The following is a 19,417-nucleotide window of genomic DNA, read 5'->3' as shown; positions in this document are numbered from 1 at the left end:
ATGCTGAAACCATTTCTTCTTCTTCTCCTTGCAAAACAGATCACACTAGTGGAGCTGCAATACGCCCTCGAGCAGCGTCGTCGCCCAGACACTGACATGCCGGGGAGGCCCCCCCAACGGTAAGCGTGCGTGGGCGCGCAAGCTCAGAGCCAGGGCCTGGCACAGGCAAGGGGCTCTGACCCCCCTGCAGGTGCCAGGACCCCAAATCCCTCAGCTCCAGGACACAACCTATGACAGCCCCGGCTTTCTTCCGACGTGGGTTTGCAGGGGCTGGGGGGGCCGGAAGGCTCCCGGGAGAGCGGGAGCGGGACTTTGCCACTCCTATTGCAGGCAAGCGTCCGCACAAGCAAAGCAGAACATGCAGCTTCTGACTTCCTACAAAGTTCTTCGGGACAGGTGGAAGGAAAGGGTGGAACGAAACCAACGGAGGCTGATGGTGGAGGAGGAGTGGCGCCGGTAAATACCTGGCAACCCAGGCGCGTTCCCCCCTTTCCGCAATGCCCTTCCTGCCATGGCCCTGGGGAAAGAGGGTCTTCTCCAGCCCCGCCTGGAGAAGCACAGAAGCAGCCTTGGAGCCTGGCCTGGCCTCACACATCCCGCCCACTCCAAGGGGGTGGGGGGTGGGGGTGCACCATGACATTTCCAGCAACGTCTCCAGTGGCACAACATCCTCTTCCTGAACCCCGCAGCGCTTTGGTGATGCGCCACCTCCAGAAGAGAGAGCAGCAGGACCGTGTGCCGGGCAGTTACCACCAAGATGGCTTTTATGCGTGGAAATAAAGGGCCTTTCCGAGCTGCTGTGAGCCTTTCCTTGGTGGGCTGTGAAAGTGCAAGGGGCAGCAGGGCAGCTCCAGAGGGGACGGAAAGGGTCAGGCGGGAGCCAGGAGAGTGGGGCAGCCCCTCTGCCGGGCAGCTCTCACCCCGGCCATGCCCTAGCAGGTGACTTGGGGACTGCCACGCCAGAGAGGAGGCGAGGGAAAGGTTTTGGGGGACAGTGTGTGTGACTCAGCCGCCCAAATCCTGCCAAGCTCTTCCGGGAGCTCCAAGTCTTTGGCTCACCATGTCCCGGTCCAAAGCACTGGTACCTCTCCTCCAGGCAGGCCCTGGGGGACAGCAGCCACTCCTTGGCATGGGCCGCAGCCTGCTCCCTCAGCGTGGTGGCTGAACAGACCCCGAGGCTGGGCAGACCCCCAGCCAGACCCTGGCACCACCGGGGCCAAGGCACCACACGGGAATGCCAGAGCTCCCCCCCGCACTCCCACCACTCCCTCCACCAGCTTGCTCCCAGCAACAGACCTGTCAGCAAAGGGCAAGGGAGCCTTCCCAGGGGCTCAACTCCACTTGGGACTGCAAAGTGAAGACAGCTGGTGCCTGGTCACAGCTGCAGTCCCCAGCCTCTGCCTTGCAAGGGCTTTCTCTGCACAAGCAATGACAGGAAGAGACCCTCCATTAAAGACCCTACGCGGGATCCCACAGGAATTCCTCTGGCCCTCACGGAATAGATGTGCTCCTCTTGAGCCCCACCCATGAGCTCAGCAGGGCAGGGCTCTCGTGCCCTCGTGGGGAGGCACTGGCCATGACTTTTGGAACAGAATCCTGCAGCTTTTGCACAATCCTCGCTCAACCGTCCCAGCAAGGGCTGCGAGGGGACTGTTGGGCCACACTGTGCCCCTGCCCAAAGCACCTCTGGGCCTCGCCTTGAGACCTTGGATTCCTGCCTCGCTTCGCTAGCCTCAGGGCTGCCTTGGCCTGACACCTTGCGCTGTTAGGACTCCTCTCTTGCCGCGCAGCCTAGGCTTCTCCCTTCTCTTACCTCCTGCAAAGGGCAAAACCAAAGCCCCCGCCCAGGGCCAGGCCGCCTCTCTGAGCTCGGCTCGCTGTCAGGCTCACGCTCTTGAGCAAAGCCAGGCAGGTTCCCGCAGGGAAAGCGCGTGCCTGTGCAGCGGAAACCAATCCGCCTTGTGTAGCTAAGAGCAAAGCTGGCACTCCTGGGAGGGAATCCCGCGGCAGTCTGGCGGCTCTTTCCTGGTGGCAACTTCCGCTGCTCCAAACAAGATGCTTCCCAGTTACGGAAGAGCACAGTGCGGGCAAGACATCTTCCCTGCTCTGCCCTCTTCAGTTTGAACCCTGTCTTGCTCTCTTCTTGATGGTGCAGTTGAAGAGCACGGATTCCATCCCTTCTCTATCAATGTCATGATGAGAGCTCTGCTGTTCTTCATAGAAAACTATTTGCTGTGCGACTGAAGGGGCTGGGCTGCTGCTTGGCCATCGCTGTGAGGGAGGGAGCTGTAGAGGACAGGAGCGGAGCCCGACACCACCCCCCGGGCCCAGGGCAATTCCCGGGGCTCCGACTCCCGGCTCTCCCCAGTCCGGAGGAGAATGCCGTAGTCGGTGCTGCTATGCTGCTGGTCTGCACCAAGCTGCCCTTCCTCCTCCTCGCTCTGCCCTGGCGGGGTGACACGTGCCCAGCCTTTGAGCTGGCTATGGGGGAGGAGAGGGAAAGGCTTGGGGGGCTGGGGATCTCTGGAAGGGGGCCGGGTATGCTCCAGAAGTGGGGAGCAGGGGGCTGCACCCAGCCGCTGGCTTGGCTGAGCCCACGAGTCCTGCTGCAAATGTGGGCTCTTGACGTGGAGACCAAAGGCTGCTGCTGGGCCCCTTGGTGCTGCAGCCAGGCTGTGGCTGGGGAGAACAAGCTGGGCTCCGCCCACGTGCCCTGCTCCCAAACCCCTTGCAGGCAATCCCCCCCCTCCAAACCCCGCAGCCTTCCCCAAATCCAGAAACACCCCAAACACCACAACCCTCACTCGCGGCCCAGCCCAGATGCCCCCGGCCCCCTCAGTCCACTGCCTGAGCCCACACAGGGCCACGGGGCTCCTGGGGAGGGCGGGCTGGGCCGGGCCATGTTTTGGAACAGAAGTCTGCAAAGGCCTTGGTGTGAGGCCCTAGAGAAGAGGGATTCTCCTGGGGGCTCAGAGCAACCCACACAGGGCTCAGGGCAGGCGGAGGGAAACCCAGCCCACCACCACTAAACCCCACGGCTCTCCGTGGGGACCATCCCGGATGCTCAGGCCCAGAGCAGGAGGAGGGGCTGTGGGGGCACGGCCACATCCCAGGGCAGCCTCCATCAGGCCTCAGCTCCACAGCGGCTCTCAGCTTCAGGTGAGCTCTCTCAAGAAATACTGCTGTAATTTGAAGCCGTGCCCCGGGCATGTTCAGCAGACTTGGGCTAGGCGTACAGGAGAGAAAAGGCAGCGAGCCCAGGGTGCAGACCTAGGGCTCGCAGCACCAGGGAAGGAGCTCGGAAGGCTGAGAGAGCAACGCTGAGAAGTGAACAAGTCCTTCCCTTCACAGTGATCTGGAAAGCCACATCTCTGACTGACGCTCCTCAAGGCCGAATGGCGTTTCCTTCCACAGCAGGCCGCCTGCGAGCACGCAGAGACTAGCAAGAGGAGGCAGGCTGGGTGCAGGGGTGGTCCCAGACTTCCGTGAGCCAGGGGGCCCCTATGGGGCGGAGCGGGGCAGCAGGGATCCTGAAGGCAAGCCAGAGGTCCTTGGAGAGAATTATTCCCTTTTAGGAGGGGACAGGAAAACTGTCCTGTTTTGTTTCTTGGTGACAAACAGGGTGCTGGTCTTCTTAGCTGTGTGAACTGTGGAAGCGTCAAAAGCTTCTTTTCCGGAGGAGAGAAGGAAAGGTGTCTGGCACGCCATGGGAGGACCTTGCAGGGGCGGCATGGGGGCACCTTTCTCTCTCTGGGGCCACGGAATGGGAGCCATCGCCCTCAGGGCTGCATGCTTCGGAGGCAGGAGCTGGCGTGCCAGACCATAACGCAGGTCCCTTCCCCTGCCCTCCCAAGCCAAAACGGGCCCCTTCCGCTTGGCGGCTCCTGGGGGTTGTTCCCACCCCCGCCCCCGGCCTCCTCCTCCCTCCTCTGGCCAGGCGCCCCTGCGGGCACAGCCTCAGGAACCAGCTGGCGATGCCACAGAGGGGCAGAGATGCCCATCAGGGCAAGGAGACCAGGCTTCTCCTGCTGCAAGAGGAGACGCAGAGACTGCGCTCAGGTGGGCTCTTCCTGTTGCTGAGGGCTGAAAGGAGAGGTGAAGGCAACACCTGCATCTCCCTCCCCCACACCCCTCCCTCCCCCGTCCCCCTTAGTCCTAGGACACAAATCACAGCAACAGCCAGCAACAGGCTACCCACAAGATGCTGTGCCTCTGCGGCTGGGTTCCTTCTCCGTTTTGGACAGGGTCAGCTGCCCAGAGGAGGCAGACATTTATCGGGGCATACGCTGGAGGAACACGGCTGAAACCCTGGCCTTTTTCTGTATTAGGCTCAAAACCAAGACCTAAAACACCCTGTGTTTCATCGTGCCCTCCTTGACAGTCTCATGCGTAGCAGCACTCCTCCAGGAAGAAAATCTCCTCTGCCACAATCCCTCCTGCTCCCCTGCGACTGTACACAGCAGCAGAGGCAAGAGGAAGCTCCTCATGCTTCCCGCAGTCCACCAAGCTCCCGGGGGCGGCGGGGCAAAGGCGGGAAGTAACCAAGGGTGGAGACCAGGGAAGGACGGAAGTTTCTGGAGGCCTGAGATGGCCCGCTGAGGGCGCAGAGCCATGAAGCTGTCTTAGCAAAGAGGTGAGGCCTTCCCCTGGCGGCTGAGGGGAGCAGAAGCGCAGGGGAAGCGATGACAAGAGCCCAAGCACAACAGGCAGAGCGTGTCTTGTGTCACACAGGCCCCAGCATGTGTGCAGCCAAGCACACCGGGCTCCCTGCGCTGGCCGTGGCACGGCTGCTTGAGCCCCACAAGAACTCCACCTCTGTGCTTCCTCTCCCTGCAGAAGTGGAGCGCACAGCCACCAGCTGAGCAGCAGCCCCCTTTTTCTGGTGGGGATGCGTCAGCAGGCACGGGGTCAGTTTGAGAAAAGGGAGGGAGCCCCGAGGGGCGGCTGTTGCTGGGCCGGCATAGGTATGCCAAGGCCCCCGTAGGGGCCCAACAGAACTTGTCTGCCATCTCTTGGTGCTGGTTGAGGCATTTGGATGCTGGGAAGCTTGCGCTGGTCCGCATGGGCTTGACGTCTAGTCAGGGTGCGGCACGCTGTGCTGAACGCCTCTGTGCTGACTTGCACTGCCATTGCAGTCTCTAGGTCGAAGGAAATCGGAGAAACTCTGTTCCTCATTTCTGCTGTAGAGCAAAAGGCCATTTACACGAAAACACGCTGCTTCACGGCAAGAAAAGGACAAGGACACACTGGTGGCATCGGGGCCAGGTGCCAAATGGGTGCTGCCTACAGCCTCCTCTGTTCGGATGAACCGCCTGAGGTTATCCTGCGGGCAAGACGTGTGTGCCGCACGGCCCCAGCCATGAACAACGCTGCGTGTGTCAGGGCTCAGCGTGAGCCAGGGGCTGCCTGGGGGCCGGGGAGCCAGGGGAGACGCCAGGGCCGTCAGGGCAGGGGCCTGGTCCTCCAGGGCGCGTCCCACCTGCCCCCGGTGAGGGCGAAGGGCAGGTCGGGATTGGGAGGGGGGCAGCCCTGAGCCCAGGCCAGCCAGGCACCTCCGTGGTGACAGGGTCAGGCCGAGGCAGGGCCGTGCAGTCAGCCCACGAGGCGGGGTCTGGGTCAGCGGGGCCCCTGGCTGGGGCACCTCTGTGCCCGTGACCTAATGAGCCCCCAGAGATGACACAGTGAGGCTGAGCTCACAGTGGGACGCGCCGCATCACAGAGGTCTCCCCGGTCCCTGGCGGTGTCCGCACTTCCCTGCAAGGCCCAGGCGCTGGCTGGGTGCTGCTCACCGCTGTTCTTTGGAGCTGCTCCGCAGCAAGCAGAGCGGGCAGCAGGCAGCAGGGCCACGCTGGGGGCCCCTCGCCGTCAGGCAGAGGAGCAGGGGCCCGTTGGACAGGAGCCTGGGGCGAGGAGACGACGAGAACGTCCTTTTCCCCTGGCTGCCGAGGCGAGCTAAGGGCAAGGGGCAAGCGGGATGGAGGGCTGCTGGACCGAGACCATCAGCCCAGAGCAGAGCTCCTTGTTCCCAACGCTGCTGCAGCTCTCCACCGAAGGTAAGGGCTTGGGGAGCTGCTTCCCCAGGGGCCACAGAGACTCTTAGCTGTCCAAAGAGCTGTGGAGCTGGGGCTATGAGGGTGGCTGCAGGCGGCTGGGGGCTGCCACGAGAGCCTGGGCTGGGCTGGCCTGGGCTGGCCTGGGCTGGGCTGGGAGGAAAGGGGTGCCCTGTCCCAGAGGGCTGGGCCTGACATGTGTTTCCCTTGCTTTCCAGAGATTATTGCTATTTGGGACGCCGTGTCCAATTACATCCTGGAAGAGCTGATGCAGGACAAGGTGGGCTGGTGTCCTGGAGGGTTTTGGCTGTCCAGGGAGCCCTGGGTGCCCGGGAGCAAGCCTTCCCCCAGCCCCACAGCTGCACACCACACCTGGCCCGCCTGCTGCACAGCAGCTTTTTGGCCAGCCGGGAGAGAAACCCCGTGCAGCTCTAGTGTGAGACAGCATCTGGCACGTCCCAGGGCTCCCCGCTTCCCTGCGGCCCCCCACAAAAGACCGCGCAGAGAGACAGGGCTCTGTGCCAGGGCTGCTGGAAACCCCGGGGATCTTCTCTAGCTGAGGGACGTTAGTGAACCTCTCAAGGAGGGTGAGGGACAATGCGGAGAACGTGGCTCTTCTCTAAAGCCTTCCCCAAGTGCCCCTTGCACGTCAGCAGCAGAGAGGGCACAGAGCAGCGTTCCCACGCTCCGACAAACAGCACTTTTTCCCTCGCCAAAAGCCTTCCTGGTGGGCCTTTGTGTCTTTGCTGTGTGCAGGGTGTGCTGCTAGCGGGGCTCGGCACCTTCTGCACGGTCCGGGAGCCACTGCGCCCTGGCAAAGACAACGTGGTGACAGTTCGAAGGCCTGTGTTCCAGCTGGAAATGGACATGGTCTGGCTGCAGAGGCTCCAGCGTCCCAAAGTGACTCTGCCTGGTGAGTTGGCAGCGGCCACCCTCTGCTTCCCCTTGCCACATCACCTGTGGGGCAGGGGGTGGCTGCTCCCTGCTCTTTGGGAGGGGCAGGCAGAAGTAGCGATGTCCAGCTCCATCGCCCCGCAGAGAGCTCTTTCCGAGAAGGACCTTTTCTCTAGGCGTTTGTACTACAGAATAGTGCTTGCACACAGTCAGGCTCTCTCTCTCTTTTTGAACTGCCCTAACAACTGCCTCCGTGCCACTCGCCTCTCTTGATGGCCCAACAATGGAAAGTTGGCCTGCTGTGGCAGTGGTGTTGTTCCTCTCCCGTGTAGACAACGTGAAGATCAAGCCGCTGAAGTACCGGCAGCTGTCCCTGGCCACCTCCTTCTCGAGGCGCGTGGTGGAAGACTGCGTGCAAGAGACCATCCGCTTGTTCTCTGCGCACGTGCGCAACAAAGAGAAGGTCGCCTTTGCCTTCAGGGACGTCGGCGTTCTGACTTGCCAGGAAGACAAAGTGCACATGAGCTTTTATGCCCGCTGCACCCGGTGGCTGGCGGACCCCTGCAGTGTAAGTTGCTCCGCTTTCCCTGCGATTTCTTTGGGAATCCTATGGAAGGACGAGCGACCTGATGTGTGTTGGCCAGCCGGGACGTGGCAGCCTACTGAAACGCCTTCCCCAGTGCTTGCCCCCACAGCCTTCTCCAGGAGCAAAGAGAGCGAGCGCCTCCTGAGTTTCTTGCCCCTTGCCCCTACAGAAAGCCTGGCAGTGTTATCAGCCGAGCTCTGTTCTTTGCTGTGCAGCTTCTCCGCACCGGCATGAGGGGCTAATGTTCTCGGCAGAGAGCTTAGAGGAGGCTTTGGAGAGGCGGCCTCCTCTTGTGGCAGGAGAATGCTCTGCTGCCTTCAGCAGCAAGGCGAGAGCTGCCTTGGAAGCCTCCCAATGGGTCTGTGTTACATTGCAGAGACTGCCTACGATAGATCTCTCCATCTCCGGCACACCTGCTGCCCTGGGGACCCGGCCTAGCCCTCTGCATGTGTTCCCGAGGTGAGTGCCTTTCCTTTGCAGCCCTTGGCTAACCGAGCAGGCGGCTTCCCGGCTGCTGCTCGGCACCGTGCACCGCCAGGGCTTGACACTCAGCATGGAGTTGGGAATAACTCACACAGTGACCGGTTCCCGCTTCACTAAAGCTCACTTTGGGCTTCTCACACGTGTCTTTGCCTGGAGTGAGCGGGAACCGTGACTGCGTTTCTCATGCCCAGCCTGCCCTCCTTCCCATCAGAGAGCAGGGACTGCACACAGAGAGGCATTTAGGCTACGCCTTCTGTCTTTTGGGGGAGAGTGCCAAAAACCAGCTCCCAAAGAGCTGTGCACGGACACAGAGGAGGGGGGATGCAAGAAGGACTCCGGCAGCAGTGAGGAGGATCCGTGTCCGCAAGCTGCAAAGGGGAGACAATGCCCTTCCTTCAAAGCTGGCTTGTCTTTTGGTTTCCAGGTTTCAGCTCGCTGTGCAAGGCAGCGTGGAGGCCCAGGCTGCCCCCGCCGGCTGCCCACAGGAGAAGGAGCAGGAGCTGGAAGAAGAGCTTGGGGCCGTCAGGAGCAGCAAAGGTCAGGGAAGAGATGCCTCCTGACCCGGCTGGGTCCCTGTCCCACGCTGGGTGACAGCAGCCAGGTAAAAATGCACTCCGCAAGCGGCTGCTCTCAAGAGCTTCCTTGTTTCCTCCTTCCAGAGAGGCGTCCTGGCAAGCTCCTGCCGCACCGCGAGGAGCTTTCTCTCCCCGTGCTGCCAAAGTGCGGGGAAGGCGCGAGGCAGCAAGGCATGGAGAGCAAGCCTGCTGCCAGGTGAGAGCCTTGGCGGAAGGGCTGAGGGGCACACTGGGACCTGCGCAGGGGAGACGTCCCCTTTGGACACGCCAGCCCCAGGGACTCAAAAGGCCTCCTGACACTTGTCCAGCAAAGGCTGCCTGCTTGCTGGATGCCAAGCATGCGCCAGTTTGCGGGAGAGCCTCACGTTGCCCTTGTTTTCCTCCAGGGTCATGTCACGCCCTTTTGGGGAGCTGAAGGCAAATCCTTCTTAGCAAACACCTCCTGCCCTTGTGCTAACGCGCCCTGTGGTGTCTCCTCAGGACCCTTGTGAACCAGACGGCCCCCATCCCGGGCACCTCCCCGGGGAAGCAGGTTGGCGTGCAATACCTCCCGCACCCTCCCGCCGGACCTCGGCGTGGCCGTGCCGGCGCCACTCCCAGGGGTGCAGCACAGGTGCGTGATGGGGCTCTGGGTAATCCTGGCATCTCACCCACTCGTAGGAAAGCCCCGGCCTATGAGACTCCCTCCGGAAAGGGCCCTCAGCACGTAGCCACTGGAGCCGTCGGTGGCCTCTTTGGGTGCTACTTTTGGGCGTAGTTAGGCACTGCTTGTACAACAGCTTTTTCAGCCTGCCTTCTGCCGAAAATCCCGCAAAAGAGTGACGGTGGAGAGGCTCAAGACAAGGGGCGGGAGAGCGGGTGGAAAGCCAGCGCCAACACGCCCCTGCCCAGAATCCCTGCCCAGACAGACAAGACTAATACTCTTGCCTTTCCGCGGCCCCGCAGGATGCAGCCTGCCCTCCCACGCAGAGGTTTGGAAGAGCTGCCCACGTCTCCCTCTTGAAAGAGGAGCAGAGGCAGCACCAAGCATCGTGGGAGGAACAGCAGGCCGCACTGGAGAAAGAGGCCCGGCGTCAGGCCCAGGTACGGGATGCCTTTGACGGCCCTCTGCAAAAGGGCCTTTCCCACGTCCAGGGCGGCGGAGCCTTGCAGGCAGCCAGGGCCCAGGCGGACGGCTGCCTCCGAGGAGCTGCGCCCAAGCTGGCCCACCCCTTCCGAGGAGGGAGACGGCTGCAGCCAGAAGCGGGCCCAGAAGGAGCCAGGCGCTGCAGCGAGGGCAGCTGGCGGGGGATGCCTCCCCACTGGGCAACCTCTGCCTGCGGTGCCTGCCTTCGAGCCAGAAACCAGCTCTCGGGGGCAGCTGCCTTGAGCCCCTTGGCCCCAGACGTGCCGGCGGCAGAGCCGCAGGGGCTCCGCTCTGGTAGCCCATTGTATCAGCTCCTTGTGTAGCCTGAGTCTGGCTCTACAAGGACTAGGTGCCTCCCCTGCAGCCCAGTGCTGTCTCGCCCATTCACCCCTCCATGCTGAAACCATTTCTTCTTCTTCTCCTTGCAAAACAGATCACACTAGTGGAGCTGCAATACGCCCTCGAGCAGCGTCGTCGCCCAGACACTGACATGCCGGGGAGGCCCCCCCAACGGTAAGCGTGCGTGGGCGCGCAAGCTCAGAGCCAGGGCCTGGCACAGGCGAGGGGCTCTGACCCCCCCTGCAGGTGCCAGGACCCCAAATCCCTCAGCTCCAGGACACAACCTACGACAGCCCCGGCTTTCTGCCGACGTGGGTTTGCAGGGGCTGGGGGGGCCGGAAGGCTCCCGGGAGAGCGGGAGCGGGACTTTGCCACTCCTATTGCAGGCAAGCGTCCGCGCAAGCAAAGCAGAATGTGCAGCTTCTGACTTCCTACAAAGTTCTTCGGGACAGGTGGAAGGAAAGGGTGGAACGAAACCAACAGAGGCTGATGGTGGAGGAGGAGCGGCGCCGGTAAATACCTGGCAACCCAGGCGCGTTCCCCCCTTTCCGCAATGCCCTTCCTGCCATGGCCCTGGGGAAAGAGGGTCTTCTCCAGCCCCGCCTGGAGAAGCACAGAAGCAGCCTTGGAGCCTGGCCTGGCCTCACACATCCCGCCCACTCCAAGGGGGTGGGGGGTGGGGGTGCACCATGACATTTCCAGCAACGTCTCCAGTGGCACAACATCCTCTTCCTGAACCCCGCAGCGCTTTGGTGATGCGCCACCTCCAGAAGAGAGAGCAGCAGGACCGTGTGCCGGGCAGTTACCACCAAGATGGCTTTTATGCGTGGAAATAAAGGGCCTTTCCGAGCTGCTGTGAGCCTTTCCTTGGTGGGCTGTGAAAGTGCAAGGGGCAGCAGGGCAGCTCCAGAGGGGACGGAAAGGGTCAGGCGGGAGCCAGGAGAGTGGGGCAGCCCCTCTGCCGGGCAGCTCTCACCCCGGCCATGCCCTAGCAGGTGACTTGGGGACTGCCACGCCAGAGAGGAGGCGAGGGAAAGGTTTTGGGAGGACAGTGTGTGTGACTCAGCCGCCCAAATCCTGCCAAGCTCTTCTGGGGGCTCCAAGTCTTTGGCTCACCACATCCCAGTCCAAAGCACTGGCACCTCTCCTCCAGGCAGGCCCTGGGGGACGGCAGCCACTCCTTGGCATGGGCCGCAGCCTGCTCCCTCAGCATTACGGCTGGGCAGACCCCCAGCCAGACTCTGGCACCGCCAGGGCCGAGGCACCACACAGGAATGCCAGAGCTCCCAGCACTCCGTCAGCTTCCTCGCCAAGGAGTGGAGTGGCTTGAGGGGAAGGGCAGAGGGTCAGTAATTGCGAGGGTGGCCACACATGCGCGGGTCAGTGTAGGGCCGAAGAGTCCTTGGCTGGGAGCACTTGCTGGTGGGCATGGCAAGGCAGTAGAGCGGCCAGGACGGCATTTCTGTTGTGAGTCATCCAGCAGGGACGGTGTCAAGGTGGAATAAGTGTGGAAGCGCAGAGGCACAGTGGTTTGGGGACTGAACTCGGCATGGCTGGGCTAGTGTAGGGCCCAAGAGAACTTGGTATGAGCACTTCTTGGTGCTGGCAGCAAGGGAGAAGTTTGGCCAGGATTGCATTGCTTCTGGAAGTCATCCTGTCAGCATGGTGTCAACCTGGGAAAAGAGAGGCAGTGCAGAGGTGCAGGTGTGCTGGGGCAGCTCCAGGCATTGCAGCACCAGTAGAGGTGCTCAAGAGGCCTGGGCTGCGAATGCCTTTTCATCGTCGTGGCAAGCAAGTACTTTGGCCCAAAACCCTTTTCTCGCGGGGATGGGCCAGCAGGCATGGTGTCAGGTTGGGAAGAGGGGGAAGCACAGGCGTGGCGGGGGAGCTGTTTCAAAGGTCTTCTCTCCTTTGTGCAATGCTGGCAGTAGACATGGTGTGAGTATGTCGCTTCAGGGGGAAGGCAGAGCGACCATTCTGGTGGGCCTACAGTCAGTATGGCAGGGCCAGAGTGCGTGAGTCAGCTCTACCACCAAGAAATGCTCACAGACTAGTACATCTGGGCCCCTACCATTGCCTTGGCATATGCCTGTCCCAGCCCCACAAGAATTCCCCTCTGCTCTTCCTTCCTCCTCCCACACTGACACCATGTCTACTGACTGATTTCCACTCTAAATGTGACACTGAAAAAATGGCTCAACCACAAAGAAGTGCTTGCAGACACGTTCTCTTGGGCCCCTACCGTTGCCTTGCCATTCCTATTCCAACCACCGAACTATTGCCCCAGTACGCTTCCTCCTTCTTCACAAACTGACACCATGCCTACAACAGATTCCAACAGGAAGGGCCACCCTGATTAACAGGCCCCCACAGCAACAAGTGCTCACGGACAAGTTCTCTCAGGCTCCTACCGGTCCCTTCACATGCACAAGTTTGTGAGGAGCGCGGAAGCGCAGAGAGGCAGTTGTTGTGGGGCTGGAATAGGCATAGCAGGGCCAGCGTAGGAGCCCAAGAGAACTTGTCTGAGAGCTCCCTATGCTGGAATGACTGGCTGGGTAGATGAGGGGAGAGCAGTGGATGTTGTCTACCTTGACTTCAGCAAGGCTTTTGACACTGTCTCCTGCAACATCCTCATAGGCACGCAGAGCAAGTGTGGGCTAGGTGAGTGGACAGTGAGGTGGGCTAGGTGAGTAGGCAGCGAACTGAAAACTGGCTGAATGGCAGAGCTCAGAGGGGTGTGATCAGTGGCATGAAGTCTTGCTGGAGGTCTGTAGCTAGCGCTCCACCCCAGGTGTCAATACTGGGTCCAATATTATTCAACTTCTTCATCAGTGACCCCGATGAGGGGACAGAGTGCACCCTCAGCAAGTTTGCTGATGACACAAAACTGGGAGGAGTGGCTGATACACCAGAGGGCTGTGCTGCCATTCAGAGGGACCTGGACAGGCTGGAGAGATGGGCACAGGGGAACCTCACAAGTTCAATAAAGGGAAGTGCAGAATGCTGCACCTAAGGAGAAATAATCCCATGCACCAGGACAGGCCGGAGGCCCACCTACTGGAAAGCAGCTCTGCAGAGAAGGACACGGGAGACCTGCTGGACAGCAAGTTGACCATGAGCCAATAACGTGGCCTTGTGGACAAGAAGGCCAATGATATGCTGGGGTGCATTAGGAAGAGCATTGCCAGCAAGTCAAGGGAGGTGATTCTCGCCCTCTACTCAGCCCTGGTGAGGCCACACCTGGAGCGTGCATCCAGTTCTGGGCTGCCCAGTGTAAAAGACATATGGAGCTACTAGAGCAAGTCCAAAGAAGGGCTGCTAAGATGATTAAGGGAGCATCACCCTCTCCATCTCCCAAGTCAAGCCAAAAGACTAACACACTGGACACAACTATTTTACCCTCAGAAGCAGAAGCTGAATGCTTTCTTCAAGCTTGCTATAAGCTTTCCATCCCAAGACAAACTCCCTGAGCTGCAACAACACGGGAGGAGGAAGGGTTCCCAACCAATCTGCGCCAGACCATATGCGCCAGACCATATGCGGACAGCGTAGAGGACACAACTGCTCACGCAATGTTGAGTCACTGCCCCAACACCCCTTCTTCATTTCCTCAGCAAAAGGGACTTCTTTTTGTTTCGCGTTTATCACTGGTGATATCGCAGTACAGGATCCCAGCTGTACAAGGGGAAGGCTCCTTACCTTGCTTGCACTGGCTGTGCTCCTGCTCTGAATTGTGGACATGCATTTCTTGGGGCAAGCCAACTTTGCTGTGTAATCATCTGCAAAGAGGAAAAGAAATATGCTTGTATGGATCACCTGGATATCACATCTGTTCACCAGCGGGGAAGTCATGCTTGCAAATAGGTGGAGGAAGGGAGAGGAAGAGCCTTAATGGAAGAGCCTCATGTGGTCAAGTTACCAAATCAATTCCCCTTGCCCTTAAACCAGACAAAGAATTTCTGCCTAGGGAAGTCATCTGCAAAATTCCACCCTAAGACTCAGACCTGACCTGAATGGTGTTCACAGAAGCACATTTTACCTTGTTTAGGAGAAAGTCATTCGGATGTTTCAGTTCACTGATATCTGCAGTCGCAGAGCACAAGGTTGGCGGGTCTGAGATTTACTGGAGATTTTGAGGCTACAGCTCTTCCTGGGTTTCCTGCTCTCTTGTCCATGGTGCTTTCATGCCCCTAAGTGACTCAGATGCCTAGAAAGAGTGGGGAAAGGGATGAAATTGTTTTCTAGAGAAAAATGAGGGCATTTCCTGGCGTTTGTTTCCTCCAGAGCCATGCAAAGCAATCCAGAAATCCTCACAGTAACACCCTGGGGAAGGAACTTTAGACCATCCCACCCACTTGCACCTTCTGGGAAAACCAGAGAAACTCACTGCCTGAAACTGCCTGAGGTGCCCCACTGTCTGGAAGCAATGCATACGACCTGAGGGACCTGACCTCTCCTTTGTCGGTCACACCAGAATCATCTTGTCTGGCCTTTTCCCCAGAAGTGTGTGCAAGGAGCACATAAACACAGACCTCAGGGGACAAGCAGATGCAAGTTTATCGTGGTTGGAACGGAAGCTGGCTCTACAAGGAAAGGCTCATGTCACAGGACAGTTAAGGTCCAAGCTATCCACAGAACAGGGTATGGCTATCTGCTAAAAAGTCCAAGCTGCAGACAAGCTGAACATCAGACAACAGAAAGGCAGGCTCGCTTTCCAAGAGCAAAGCTGGACATTATGGTGCCTTCTGGATCGGAGCACTGCTTTTAACACACACAAACACACACACGCAGCAATCCCCTTCTTTCTGCAAAGTGACACAATGAGGTTAAGTATCTACTCCTCATAAAAGTTTCTAGCCTGCTAATACTCCACGTTTTTCAAACAACCCACGCAGTAATGTTACATCTGAGAAAGTCTGCATCAAGTCTTGCTCTTCTGCTCACTCAGAAACAAAGTATGGATTGGAGAAGGAAAAAATGTCTGAGACAGTTTTTCTACCATAACACAGAGGTTCTGCCTGCAACCTGCAGGTCACTAAAACCCTCTGGCTAATGACAAAGACACAAAAGAAAAGACACCTCAGACTCTAACGGAAGCCCTGACTCTCCAGTTCAGCTCAGCAAGGCAGACTTTGTGTCTTTCCTCAACTTCTGCTGATGTTCTTCCCATGCAGATCCACTTTTCCAGGATCAGGGATTTCAAGGCAGGAAAGAGTGGCTATGGCTCACAGGAGCTGTGGTTTTCTCCCAGAGTATCACCAGGCACATAGGCTATTAAGTCTCCATTGATTCACAGGAGCACATAAATCTGTTCTGAAAAAAAGCCAGACTAATTCAGGAGCTGCCCTTACTGTAGCTGATCCAGAGGACACTGATCCACACCACTCACTTGTATTTCACGTGACACTGGCATGTCTGAAATTGTTTCTCCTTCTGCAGGGCTTTTCCCTTCCTCTGTAGTTTCTGGAGGGTCACTCTCTTCTGCTGTGAACTGTTTCTGGAGGGTCTTGAGCAGAGCTTTCTTCCTCACAGCACCTAGATGCCCCTTGGAAGGAAGACAGGCCATGCTTATTCTGTAATTCATGCTGTAATTCATGCTGTTCCAGTCCATGAGCTCCAGCTCCGGCTGGCTTGCAGCCATGTCTGTGCCTTACCATGGGCCCCGATTATCCAGACCTGGTCCCTGACACGCAGGCTGACCTCCCAGCCAGACCTCAGCTCTGCCTCACCGCCACGGATCTGCACGGCCAGCTGGGCTCCTGGCTGGAGCTGGCCCCCATCCCTGCGCCTGCCCTGCTCCCTTTGCTCCAGGACTGCGGTCTCTCTGAAGGGTAGCACAACCATCCTGTGTATCAGCCACTCCTCCCACTTGTGTATCATCTCCAAACTTGCCAAGGGTGCCCTCTGCCTCATCGTCCAAGTCATTAATCAAGAGGTTAAACACTATTGGCCACAGTACCGACCCTGGGGCACACCTTCAGCGACTGTACCGCTGATCACAACCCTCTGAGACCGGCAGGTCAGCCAGCTTTTTACCTCACTGCCCACTCATCTAGCCCTTACTTTGTGAGCTTGTCTATGAGGATGGCACAGGAGACAGTGTCAGAAGTCTTACTAAGGTCAAGATGAACAACATCCACTGCTCTCCCCTCATCCACCAAGCCAGCCACCTCATCATAGAAGGCTATCGGGGTTGTCAGGCATAATTTCCCCTGTGTGAAGCCATGCTGACTACTCCTGATCACCTCTTGTTCTTAAAATATTTGGAAATGGCTTCCAGGATAAGCTGCTCCATGACCTTCCCAGGGAATGAGGTGAGTCTGGCCTGTAGTTCCCCAGATCCTTCTTCTTGCCCTTCTTGAAGACAGGAGGGACATTTGCTTTCTTCCAGGCCTCAGGAACCTCCTTCAGTCGCCACAACCTTTCAAACATAATCGAGAGTGGCCTCACAATGACATCGGCCAGCTCCCTCAGCACTCGTGGGTGCATCCTGTCAGGTCCCATGGACTTGCGTATGTCCAGTTGGTTTAATTGTTCCCAAACCTGATCCTCCTCCACCAAGGGTAAGGCGTCTTTGCTCCAGACTTTCCCACTGGTACCAGTGCCCTGGGATTTCTGAAGACCTGTCTGATCAGTAAAGACCTGAGGGAAGAAGGCCTTGAGTACCTCGGCTTCTTCTGTGCCCCTTCTCTTCAGATCCCTTGCCCCATTCAGCAATGGGCCCACATATCCCCAAGTCTTCCTTTTTGCTGCTGCTATCCCTTCTTGTTGCCCTCCGTTCCTGCAGGGAGAGCAGGAGCCATCCTCTTGTTGCCGGAAGTCACCACCTTCCAGCCTTTGCCATCATGGGAGTCTCCATTTCCCACTCCAAAATGCACCAGCTGCCTGCCCTTCATTTGGGACGGTTGGGGGGTTAGGTTCCTGAAGCTGCAGGGTCTTGGGGAAGATCCAGTCCATCTCTCTCTGTCATCTCTGAGGCTGTGCTCTGCTGACTTCCTCCTGCACCTCCTTTACTTGGCGACACACATCCTCCACCCGCGCACTCCTCCTGCAGAAAAGGATGCCGTCTTCCCCTGCCCCAGCCTCAGCAAGAGGCCCCAGGCCTCCCAGCAGCTGAAGACCTTGGACCTGCCTTCTATCACGCATGCTTGCTGCGGGATTCACGGGCTCAGACAAGCCCGCAACAGGACGCAGTCCCCTGCTCCCCACCTCTGGGGCAGCCAGCAGCCCTTTCCTGGGGTCCCCAGCCCTCCAAGCCTGCTCCTCCACAGCTGGTTCAAAAGCCAGGCATATGCCACTTCCAGGGCCCAGTGAGGAAGAGGAAGGACAGCTGCCTGCTACTGGAGTAGCAGCACCATGCACCACTAGTAACTACGCGATTCTCCTTTGTATTCGGGAGAGCCAGGAGTCAGAGCCCAAAGAATTGTCCTGAACCCAGAGGGTTGTGCCAGGCTCGATCCCCGTCCTCTACAGCTTCCTCCATCACAGAGATGGCCAAGAACCAGACCAGCCCCTCTATTTGCACAGCAAATGTTTTTGTGTTAATAACAACATAACCATCATAATGACATCAATTAGAAGGGATGGAGCACATATTCTTCAATTTTGCCATCAAGACTGTAAGGAGAGAGGGTTTAAACTGAGTATGAAATGGCATGTTTCAGGGCAGGATTTGGACAATGTCTTCCCCATGCTGTGATCTTCCATAGCTGGGAATGATCTCATTTTGAGCCAAGGAAGTTGCCATCAGGAAAGAGTTGCCAGGCCGCGGGGGGCTTGCCCATAGGAGCGCCAGTTTTGCTTCAGCTGCAGAAGGCAGGTCTGTTTCTGCAGCGCAGGCACGCACTTTCCCTGCAGGAACACTCCTGGGCTTGCTCAAGGCAGTAAGCAAACGAAGGAGCCGAGCTTAAAGCGGCCCCGTGTCCATTTGATAGCAGCATTGCCCCAGGAGCAGAAAGCAGTGCCTCTGTGCCCAGAGTTACTTCAGAAATGGCAGGATTGAAGGGCCTTTCCAGGGGCCCTGCTTCTTCCCTTTCTGTGGTCGGTACAGTGAGTGTAAGGACAGTCTGGAAAGCTCCCTCTGGGACAAAACGAGCACTGGAGGGCCTCCGAGGAGTGTACAGCCCCATCAGCACCTAGGTACGAGGCCAGCTACGCTGCTATCGCCATGCTCAGCACTGCCATGCAGCCCCATTGTCTCCTCCCAGCCCCTCTGCCCACCCTGGGCAGACCAGGCAGCTGGACCTTGTAGGACATTACAGCATCTGGACATAGATTACATTACAGCATACTGGACAGGACGGGACAGGATGGGGCCATCCTCCTTTAGGCATCAAACCAGGCTCTTTGTCTTTAAAAGTCCTCAGCAAGGTCCCTGCAGCCAACCTACCTCCTCTTCCTGGTCTCTGCACGGTTGCGGGGGGACTCCCACAGAAGGAAGACTTCGTGCCCCTGCACTACTTGCTTTCCAGATCGCTGTGAAAGGAAGGACTCGTTCACTGCTTGGGGTTGCTCCTCCAGCCTGCCCACCCCGCCCCGGCGCTGTGAGCCCCGCTCCGCACCCCGGGGTCTCTGCCTCTCCTCTCCCATGCGCCTGCCCAAAGGCTCCCGCAGGCGCCAGGGCCGTGGCTCCCCGTTACTCAAGCATTTCTGCAGAGAGCTCCCCTGAAGCTGTGGCCTGCGGCGCTGAGGCCTCACGGAGGCCAGCGCGGGACGTGGCCGTGCCCCCGGGACCCTGCTGTCCCGGCCCCGGGAGCGGCCCCGGTGCGTGGGGGCGGCAGGGGTTCCCTCGGCGGCCCTGAGCCCCGCGGGGGTTGCGCCGAGCCCTGCCGGCTGGGGCCGCGCCTCAAGGGCTTCCGAGACTCTCGGAGAAGCGCGGCGCCCCGGGGGCGGCTCGGCAGCGGGGTGCCGAGGCGCGGGCGGCGGCGAGGCCGGGCCCGAGGCGGCGGCGGGGCCCGAGGCGGCGGGGCCCAGGCCGCGGCCGCCGCCCGTCTCCCGGCAACGCGGGCGGCGCGCGCCGCCTGCGCGCCATGGCCCTCGCGGCTCGCCGTAGCGCGGCGGCGGCAGTGAGCGGCGCGGCCGGCCCCGCGGTGAGTGAGGGGCCGCCCGGCCCCGGTCCTGGTCCCTGGCAGCCCTCCCGGCCCCGGGCAGCCCTCCCGGCCCCTCGGCGCGGCGGCCCTGCCGCCCGGCCCGGTGGCGGCGCTGTGCCCGGCCCTGTCCCCGGCCCTGCGCTGCCCTGCCCGCGGGGGCCGGGGAGGCTGTGCCCCGGCCGAGGCCCGGTGGCAGGTTGGGGTGCGGGAGGCCGGGGCAGGGCCGCGCTGTGCGGCCCTTTTCGGGGAGCGCTGCCAGAATGCCAGAGCTCCCC

The 19,417-nt window shown here is 59.6% G+C and overlaps 2 protein-coding genes and 2 long non-coding RNA genes across 4 annotated transcripts; 3 read left to right on the top strand and 1 right to left on the bottom strand.

Moving 5' to 3' along the window:
• Positions 1 to 30: 30 nt before the first annotated feature.
• Positions 31 to 793, top strand: LOC135326515 (uncharacterized). Its single transcript, XR_010386888.1, has 3 exons — positions 31 to 119; positions 331 to 456; positions 690 to 793. It is a non-coding gene; the product is annotated as an uncharacterized LOC135326515 (long non-coding RNA).
• Positions 794 to 5,974: 5,181 nt separating this feature from the next.
• On the top strand, positions 5,975 to 7,772 carry LOC135326523 (coiled-coil domain-containing protein 81-like). Its single transcript, XM_064504351.1, has 5 exons — positions 5,975 to 6,053; positions 6,269 to 6,330; positions 6,687 to 6,963; positions 7,277 to 7,512; positions 7,746 to 7,772. Exons 1-5 carry the CDS (start codon positions 5,975 to 5,977, stop codon positions 7,770 to 7,772), a joined length of 681 nt encoding a protein of 226 aa, XP_064360421.1.
• Positions 7,773 to 8,755: 983 nt separating this feature from the next.
• LOC135326516 (trichohyalin-like) lies at positions 8,756 to 10,902 on the top strand. The gene is made up of 6 exons (XM_064504345.1): positions 8,756 to 8,784; positions 9,069 to 9,201; positions 9,534 to 9,671; positions 10,148 to 10,227; positions 10,440 to 10,565; positions 10,799 to 10,902. Exons 1-6 carry the CDS (start codon positions 8,762 to 8,764, stop codon positions 10,887 to 10,889), a joined length of 591 nt encoding a protein of 196 aa, XP_064360415.1. The 5' UTR covers positions 8,756 to 8,761; the 3' UTR covers positions 10,890 to 10,902.
• On the bottom strand, positions 10,895 to 18,600 carry LOC135326517 (uncharacterized). Its single transcript, XR_010386889.1, has 4 exons — positions 18,443 to 18,600; positions 14,093 to 14,260; positions 13,753 to 13,832; positions 10,895 to 11,726 (listed from the first exon to the last, which is right to left on the bottom strand). It is a non-coding gene; the product is annotated as an uncharacterized LOC135326517 (long non-coding RNA).
• Between the last annotated feature and the right edge of the window lie 817 nt (positions 18,601 to 19,417).

This window comes from Dromaius novaehollandiae, unplaced genomic scaffold (assembly GCF_036370855.1).
Source record: "Dromaius novaehollandiae isolate bDroNov1 unplaced genomic scaffold, bDroNov1.hap1 HAP1_SCAFFOLD_165, whole genome shotgun sequence".
Classification (NCBI taxonomy): Eukaryota; Metazoa; Chordata; class Aves; order Casuariiformes; family Dromaiidae; genus Dromaius; species Dromaius novaehollandiae.
This window is presented reverse-complemented; position numbering and strand designations above follow the sequence as displayed.

Coding starts and splice junctions, on each gene's coding strand:
- LOC135326523 (XM_064504351.1), top strand. CDS start 5,975: ATGGAGGGCTGCTGGACCGAGACCATCAGCCCAGAGCAGAGCTCCTTG. Junction 6,331..6,686: donor AAGAGCTGATGCAGGACAAG/GTGGGCTGGTGT, acceptor GCCTTCCCCAAG/TGCCCCTTGCACGTCAGCAG. Junction 7,513..7,745: donor GGCTGGCGGACCCCTGCAGT/GTAAGTTGCTCC, acceptor TTTGCTGTGCAG/CTTCTCCGCACCGGCATGAG.
- LOC135326516 (XM_064504345.1), top strand. CDS start 8,762: ATGGAGAGCAAGCCTGCTGCCAG. Junction 10,228..10,439: donor CCGGGGAGGCCCCCCCAACG/GTAAGCGTGCGT, acceptor CTCCTATTGCAG/GCAAGCGTCCGCGCAAGCAA. Junction 10,566..10,798: donor GTGGAGGAGGAGCGGCGCCG/GTAAATACCTGG, acceptor TGAACCCCGCAG/CGCTTTGGTGATGCGCCACC.